Here is an 8,218-nt window from a genome sequence, read left to right as displayed (position 1 = left end):
GCGGAGAGAGGGCGCGTAAGAGGGCGTGGCGAGGGAGGGGGCGTCAGCGCCGCGGGGGAGCCAGGAGACGCAGCCGTCGAAAAGGTTCAACAACGAAGCTGCAGGTAGCTCTGTGCAGCTGGGCAATTTTGAGTGAACAGATCTGACCACATACGGTACGCACACAAAAGGATACGCACATTCATACACACAGCTGCATGCTTACGCACCCACATGCACAGACGGACACGCGCGCCCACCCTCCACACACCCCACCCCGGCCAGCGGGCCCTCACCCCGCCTCTGGCTTGTCGTCCACTATCCACTCAGCGTCCTCCCGAGGGTCCAACCCCGGCGGCAGCTCCCGGTCAACCTCGTTGACCACCACCACGGGCAGCCGCTCCAGGCCCTGTTAGCAAGAGCGATTGAGCAGATCAGCAAATCAGCAATCTGGCAAATGCAACCCCGGCCGCTCTAGGCCCTGGGGTTGTGCACGCAGCCGGCCGTGTCAGCATTGGCCACGGCAGTCAGCAGGCCGGGTCGGCGCGCGAAGGCGGCACGGGCGGGGCCGCGGGGGCGGCGGCGCAGGCCTGTCTGCTCGTGCCCAGGCCGAGTCAAACGGTTCACATGACTTGCGGCGCAAGGTTCGGGAAGGGGGGGGGCAGGAGCAAACCCCGCAGCAGCGCGTGCCATCATTCAAACCCCAGATAAATTAATTAGTGGCGCAGGCGCGTTCCGCTCTGAAGTTTTCCAGAGCTTCTCTCCCAATTGTGATCAGCTTTGGCCAGCACGCTTGCCATTGAGCCACTCTGTAGGCTCCAAGAGCGATTCGCGGTGCAGGGGTGCGCCCAGCAACGAGCGGGCGCGCCCTGGGGGCCGCGGCCGCGCCAGCCGCCGCACCTTTGAGAGGTCCCTGCAGACGACGTTGGGGCGGTTCCTGAGGGACGCGTCCGGCGCCGCGCTTATCACACCCCCGCCAAAGCCCTGGCCAAAGTTGATCTGTGGTTGATGGGAAGGAGACGTGCGTTCGCGGGGACAGCGCAGTCGAAGCTTGCGACGGAAGGGCGCCGACTCATTGCCTTCGCAGCTGCAGGGGCACGCGTTGCACCCCGCAAGGAGAGCATGACCCGGCACCGGACTGACCTCATTGACAGGGCCCAGCGCAGCAGGGACGCATCACACGGGTCGCAGGCGGCGGGGCAAGGCGCGGCGCGGTGCAAGGTGGGATGGGTGACGGTTCCGGGAGCAGGGGTGGGGGCGCGGCCGCGCGCACCGGCTTGGAAATGCTCTCTGGCTGCCCGCCGCGGCGCTTCAGGAGGTAGCGCCAGACCACGTGGCCGCCGCGGCCCTTGGACTTGCAGTACGACACCTGCAGGCGGCGGGGGGAGGCGCACGGGGCGCGAGAGGGCGGCCAGGGCGACGGCCGGGGCGAGGGATGGGCGGTGCACGAGGGGCGGCCGCGGGCGCGAGGGCGGCGGCGCGAGCGAGGGAAGGACAGCTGTCGGCACGGCTGGCGCGCCGCGGCTGCCGGAGCGGCGGGGGCGCTGCGGCTTCTCCGAGCGCGCCGCCGTGCCGCCCCGCGGGCGTCGCCCGCACAGCAGGCGGCCCATGATCCCCTGCCCTTCAAACAGCCCACGTAGCCCGGGGAGAGACCGGCGTCGCCCTCGCCTCCACGCCTTTGCGCCCCTTGACGCCCACCACGCTGTAGAGGCCGTCGTACACGAAAATGGCGCCGGCAAAGGATCCGCTGTCCAGGTTCTTGCGGGTCACGCGCACGGGGACGCCTGCGCGGGAGCGGGGGGTGGGTGGGGGCGCGGAAGACGGCGGGGGTCTCAGTATGGGCACACGGGGAGCTGGGGGTTCAGGGGGCGAGGGTTTGGGGCAGCGCACGAGGACGCCAGTGGAAGAACAGGCAGGGGGAGAGACCAGGAGTTGGGAATTGGGGCGCGGAGGGCTCAGAGGAGAGGGGTTGCGGCCGGGCTGTGGGGTGGGAGCGCGGGTGTGCCCGCAGCACGCGAGCGCGCCCCGAGAATCGCGGCTGCGGGGCCTGCGCAACGGCATGGCCGCCGCTGGGGGCGCCGCGGCGCGGGGCAGGCGGTCCACCAGGGCTCACCCAGGGCAATGTTGGCCAGAAGCGCGCGGTTGCTGCCGCACAGGTGCTGCAGAGGGCAAGGGGGCGAGAAAAGGCGCAGGTCGGAGCGTCGCGGCGGCCGGCCGCCCGCTTCCTTGCGGCAGCGTAAACCTCACAACTCTGCGGCGGGCATCCATGACTCTCAAGATCACCGCGCCTTTGGCCGCCACCAGTCTTGCTGGCATAAAAGGTAACAAGCCTTGGTCCCCAGCAGGGTTGAGAGATCTCGGTGCCGCGAGATCTTGCAGGGTGAGTCGCCGTCGGCGGCCCCAAAGCGGCGGCCCCGCACCTGGTCCGCCTCCTGCCGCCTGTTGCCCAGCAGGTCATTGCCGCCCGCGCCTGCGGCGGCGGGGGGCGGGGCGGGGTGTTGAGGCATAGAGCAGCCCCAGCTGTCGAGCGCAGGGTGGGGGGGGTTCTGTCGAGGCCGGGCACAACCACTGCTCAACTCCATCCTGCACACTCCTTGTCCGCACCTCTCCCACAACCCGATAATGCACCCTGCCCTCGACGCCCGTCTTGCCACGGACGCCCTTGGTTCCCTCGCCACCAAAACCCCGGCCTCACACCTTGCTCACGGCGTGCGTTCGCGCGTGCGCTGACATTCCTGGTGGCGCGGCCGCCCGCGTCCCAAGCGCTCAGACGGTGGCCCCACCCGCCTTGCGCCCCGGATGAGTCCAACTCGCTGCCCCACTGCGCATGAGGAACCCAACCCGGTGCGTGGCGCCGCCGCCCGCCTCAACTCGAGCTCGACCGGCTGCCCCACAGCAGGCGTGCAAGAACCGAGAAAGCAGCCCACCCGTGTAGACGAGCTCGTCGATGCCGTCGCTGTCGTCCTCGTAGGACCCGCTGACCACCACACTGCACACCACAGCCACCTCCAGCTTGCCGCCCGTCGCGCGCTTCACCTGCGCTCACGCGCGCGTGCAGCCGGGCGGGGGGAGGTTGCCGCGAGTGCGCAGGGTCGGAGAGAGAGAGAGAGAGTGTTGGCAGAGGCGGGCGGGCGGAAGCCGGGGCCGGGATCGCCGCGAAGCAGGGGCGAGCGGGCGGGCAGGTGCTGCCGACTGCCAGGAGCCATTCTTGCGGTGGGGCGCGGTTGCTTCCGGCCGCGGCCGCCCGAGGGCCCTCGCGGCATGGTGGCAGCGGCAGGGTGCGCCCTGGCCGGGGGAGCCGCACCGGGGCGCGCCCCGTGCTTGCACTGCCCGCGCCGCGCCCGCGCCCGCGCGACCTGCGCCGCGCGCCCCCCGCCAGACGCCCCGCGCCCCGTCCCCACGCCGCCGCTGACCTCGTTGGCGGGCACGGCCACGATGCCGGCCAGGGGCGAGCGGTGCAGGCCCACCACCAGCGCCTCGCTCCGCAGGAACGCCCTGGGGGGGGGGGGCGGGGGGTGGCCGGGCGGCGCGTGGGGTGCACAAAAGGCGGGGTTGGATGAGGGTGCACACAAGGCAGGGTTGGATGGGGTTGAGGGCGCGGCTGCGGCTGGAGTCAGAGTGTATGGGAGGGGCCTAGAGCTGGTGGCACAGGGTTGTGGCATGATGCATGGCCTGCGCGTGGCTTTCGGCCCCGCAAGTGTGCAGAGTGCGCGCCGGCTGTTTGTTTCAGTGGATAGATTGTATGCCGCCCGCGGACCCCTCTCCGAGCAAGAGTGGGATCGCTCACTTGAAGCCGACGGGGATGCCGGGGACGTGGCCGAAGAGGTGCTGCTGGTTGACCGCGCGCGGCTCCTTGCCGGCCACGCGGCCCAGCATGCTGCTCTCCGCGACGCGGTCGGGGCGCCGCGACAGCGCCTTGCGCGGCGGCGGCCGCTTGCCCTCCGCCTGCGACGGGGGGCCATTCCGAGCCGAGGCGGGGCGAGCGTCGTAGGGTCAATCTTTTGGTTGCTGTGTGTCAATGTGTGTGTGTGTGTGTGTTGGCGTGTGCATAGATTTTTGTGTGTGTGTGTACATGTGTGAGGGATGTGTGGAGCACACACACAAGGTGCGCAGACAAGCTGCTGCGCCGCAAAATGGGCCCCCATCCCTGCGTTGTGCACTGAGGCGTCGCGCGCACCGCACGCAGCCGCGCCGCGCGCGGCTGCCGCACGCGGCGGCGACGCGCGGCGCTGCCTCATGGGGGGGGGGGGTTTCAGGGCCGCGCCTCACCCTGAGTGCCTCGTCCTCGTCATCGCGCCGCCTTTGCTCCCGGGCCACCCGCTCGTTCTCAGTGGTCACCGCCTTGGCGCGGCGGGCAGTGCAGCGGGCGAGGGGCAGCTCGCCACGGCTCGGCGGGCGGGCGGGCAAAGGGCGGCGCCGCCTTGCGGCCCCGAGGCGCTCGAAGACATTGACAGCTGCCCCGCAACCCTCACGTTCTGTGCCACAAGTGATGCAGCCCATCGCAGCCCGCCAGCCGTCCCCCGCCCTTCCGAGCACTCCCCTGCAGGCCGCCCCGCCCTAGGTGCCCCACCCACCAGGCGCCACTCGCGGTAAAAGTGGTCGTGCGCCACCTGCACCGCGCGCGCCGCCGCCTCGCCGCCGCCGCCCCCCTCATCCAGGCACACGGGCAGGCCCAGCGCGCGGTACGGCTCCTGGCCCTCTGGGTGCACCTGCGAAACGCCAAGTTTGTTTACGTGCTTTGGGGTGTTGCGATGAATAAATCAAACAACATGATCGAGAGCACAATGCCGACAGCGACAGCCACGCGTGCTGCCAAAGGCGGCGCCGAGCGCGCGGCTGCGACGCGACCCAGCCGCACCCCTCCGCGCCGACGCAGCGGCGTGCAGAAGGTTCGCCGAACAGAACCCCGTTGCCTGCCGCGGGCGCACGGGCCAATTAATCAACCCCTACTCCCTGCAGCCGCATCCCCTGTCCCGCCTGCGCTGGCCGCCCCGCACCTTCTCATTCGCCTGCAGGTGCTTTTTCAGGGCCTCCTCGCTATCAAAAGACAGCGTCTCCAGATCATCCCCGTCCACCTGCCACTCGGGCGCATCCTGCCCAAACACCGCCGCCGCAAGCTCCTCCGAGATCCCCAGGCCGGCCGGCGGCGCGTTGGTGTTGTGGCGCCGCGCGTCGGCCGCGGGCGCGGCGGCCGCCTGCTTGGTGTGCGGCCTTCGCCCCCCTTGTGCGGCGGCAGCGGGGCCGGCGGAAGGCCGGCGGGGGCGCTTCGCCACCGGCTGGGTGCGCGTCGCAGGTTTCGCCGCTGCCGAGGTGCCGCCGCGTGGCTTGGGTGCCTGCTGTTGCCGCTGCTTCTGCTGCTGCTGCCGCTGCTGCCGCTGCCGCGGTGCCGCTGTCTGCTGCTGCTCTCTGCTGCCGTTCCCATTCGCCGCCGCTTGCTCCTGGCCGGCCGGTGGAGCCCTCTGCTTCCGCTTCCCTGGCTGGGCCTCTCCCCGGCCCCGCTGCTGCTTCCCATTGCCCGCTGCTGCCGCTGCTGCCGCCGCTGCTGCTGCTGCTGCTGCTGCTGCTGCTGCCGCAGCTCCCTCTGCTGCTGCCCCTGCTGCTGCTGCTTCTCCTGCTGCCGCCACATCTCCCTTACCGCCTGCGCCTTCGTCCCTGCCCCGTTTCCTGGCCTTCTTTTCCCTCGCAGCACCCGCCGCCTTTGCCTCGACAGCCGCTGCCTCGGCTGCCGCCATCTGCGGCGCCGCCAACGCTGGCGCAGTCGTCGCCGCTGCATGTGTTGCCGCCGCCACCGCCGCTGCCGCCGCCTCTGCCACGCCTGTAATGGCGCCTGCGCTTGGCCCGCCCGCGGCCTTGGCTGTCCGCCCCGATGTAGATTTGCGTGCGAATCCAGACCCACCCACCGTCTTCCTGGCCGTTTCTTTGTCCGTCTGCGCGGCCTGCTGTGTCTCTGTCTGCTGAACGCCGGCGCCCCCTTTTGCCGCCGCCGCAGCAGCCCGCACTGCAACTGCAACCGCAACCCCTCCGCCCCCGCCGCCACCGCCGCCGCCGCCCTGCTGTTCCATGGCCGTGCCGCCGGCCCCGCCCTGCAGCGGGGCAGGTAGCGGCTTTGACAGCGGCGCGGACCGCGGCCGCTTGGCCTGTTTCAACTGGTCTGGCGCGGTGGCGCAGTCGGCGCCGCCGGCCGGGCCGGCGCCGCTCGACCGGGCGTCGGGCCGCTTCTGTTGGACGCGCACGTTTAGGGTCGGGGCAGCGGGCAACGAGGGGTCAGCGTTGGTGACCACCACTCCGATGGCTGACACATGCTGCGTGCTTCAAAGGCTGCTGCGTGGCGCTTCTGCAGTCAGGGCGCCGGCGGGCCCGTTGCCAGCAGCTCCCGCCAGCGGCTGCCTCCAGCAGCAAAGCGCGCGGCGCCGCCTCCCTTCCCTCACACCCCTCTTGCAACAGAACCCTCCGCCTTGTGCACAAAGCAGCCCAACCCACCTTGCTGCCCGCATGGCTCGTCGGCTTCTGGGTCAGCGGGTCCCTCTTATCTCCACCCGCTGCGTCCTCATCCCCTGCGAGTGCGCGGGCGGCGCAGCAGTGCCGGGGTCCAGCTTGCGCAAAGCGCACGGCAACCTGACACCCCCGACGCGACCCCCTGCCGTGCGCACCGGCCTCCTCGGCTCTGCTCGAGCCGGCTCCGCCGCGCCACCCTGCGGCCCCCACTCGAGCGTGTGCCGGCGTCGCAGAGCGTCCTCATCCGCTTGATCCTCTGACAGCGGTGGGCGTGCCCCGCCCGGCCGAAGCCTCCAGCGCCGCGGGCTGGCCGGCTCACCTGCGGCGGCCGCGGCGCCGGCCCGCTCTTGCAGCAGGGGCTTGACCTCCCTCATGCTCAGCTCCTCCTCGTCCCCGTCGTCATACTGAACCTTGAACCTGGCGGCACCAGCCATTTTTGCAGGGCAGCCCATCACAATCTGGCTAACGAGCTGACGGCGTGGATGCTGAGCAGGGTGCGCGGCTGGACCGTGCGTCTCGGCCAGCCGTGCGTCTCGGCCAGCCGAGACGCGGAAGCTGGCGCGGCTGGCCGGCGCGTCAGCTTTAGTACGCGGGTGACGAGCGCTCGCGCGGCCGCGGAGGGGCGTGCGCGGCACCGCATCCACCCAGGCTGCCGCGCGCGGGTCGCGCGTCCGCTCCTGCAGCGTGCCCGCCGCCGCCGTGCAGCTTTTGCTTGTTGCAGTTGCCGATCTGCGTGGCCTGCTCACCAGCGTGGGCCCTTGGCGTAAGATGTGATAGTGCCCAGGTACCACCCCGGGGGATCGCTGAAGTACTTTCTGACGCGCCGCCCGACCAGCTGCTGCGGCTGGGCCGCCGCCATGGGAGCCGCTTGCGGTGAAGCTGGCAGAGCGGGATTGGCGGGGCGACGCGTGCGGTGTTGTGAGGGGCAACTACTGCGGCGGACGGTGTGTCGGAGCTGACAGGTTGTCACCAGCAGTGGAGTGCCGCGCCGTTCGCTGCGCAGCTGGCAACACCTGCACCAACCGACTCAGAATAGCGCGGTGGCATATCAACCAGCCGCGTGCACTAAGGAGCTGCATTGGACAACTCACACCTTACGTGAAAGGGCTAGCACAATGGGTGGCGTCTGATCTGTGATACGCGCTAGGTGTTACACATCTTGAAACTGCGCGAATACAGGCGCGCAGTATACATAATCTATCGACATGCAGGTGTATCTTTCACTCGCGATCAATTGTGATCGGGCGCATTTGGCGGGAGTTTGGCCGTAGTACTACCAGGCTTCACACCACCCGCCGCCAGCCCGTATGACCCCAATTCTCGACATTGAGGAATAACTCAGGAGAGCCACCAACCACGGATTGCAGTTGGGCTGAAGCAACCAAACCCCCACCTACTGGAGAGGCTGCTGCACCGATCAGCCGGGGATGCACTCGGTATCATTTGCATATATGACTCGCCCATTGCTGCTCCCATGTGTTGCCGCCCTGCCTGGATCACTCGCACTGGTGCGTATCTGTAGGGCTCAGGGTGCGGCACAACTGGGCAACGGCACTGTGGGTTGGCAATTCAAGGGTCTAAGTGCCCGCCGCCTTTGCGTTCACCTTTTTGTACTGCTTTCACTGGGTTTTCAGGTCGGCCGGGTCGCCTGGCTGGCAGCGCGGTTGCACATGCCCGCTCTCTCTCGCTCTCTCTCGCTCTCTCTCTCTCTCTCTCTCTCTCTCTCTCTCTCTCTCTCTCTCTC

The 8,218-nt window shown here is 69.6% G+C and overlaps 1 protein-coding gene across 1 annotated transcript; it reads right to left on the bottom strand.

Moving 5' to 3' along the window:
• Nucleotides 1–271: 271 nt before the first annotated feature.
• On the bottom strand, nucleotides 272–6,908 carry MNEG_10607 (putative Histone-lysine N-methyltransferase, H3 lysine-9 specific SUVH4; the record flags this gene model as incomplete). Its single annotated transcript, XM_014040921.1, has 14 exons — nucleotides 272–388; nucleotides 880–978; nucleotides 1,253–1,348; nucleotides 1,633–1,763; nucleotides 2,093–2,138; nucleotides 2,400–2,449; nucleotides 2,907–3,015; nucleotides 3,336–3,474; nucleotides 3,767–3,924; nucleotides 4,249–4,320; nucleotides 4,554–4,688; nucleotides 4,977–5,255; nucleotides 6,460–6,533; nucleotides 6,794–6,908. 14 exons carry the CDS (start codon nucleotides 6,906–6,908, stop codon nucleotides 272–274), a joined length of 1,620 nt encoding a protein of 539 aa, XP_013896375.1.
• Between the last annotated feature and the right edge of the window lie 1,310 nt (nucleotides 6,909–8,218).

Source organism: Monoraphidium neglectum (genome assembly GCF_000611645.1).
Source record: "Monoraphidium neglectum strain SAG 48.87 unplaced genomic scaffold scaffold02387, whole genome shotgun sequence".
NCBI lineage: Eukaryota > Viridiplantae > Chlorophyta > Chlorophyceae > Sphaeropleales > Selenastraceae > Monoraphidium > Monoraphidium neglectum.
This window is presented reverse-complemented; position numbering and strand designations above follow the sequence as displayed.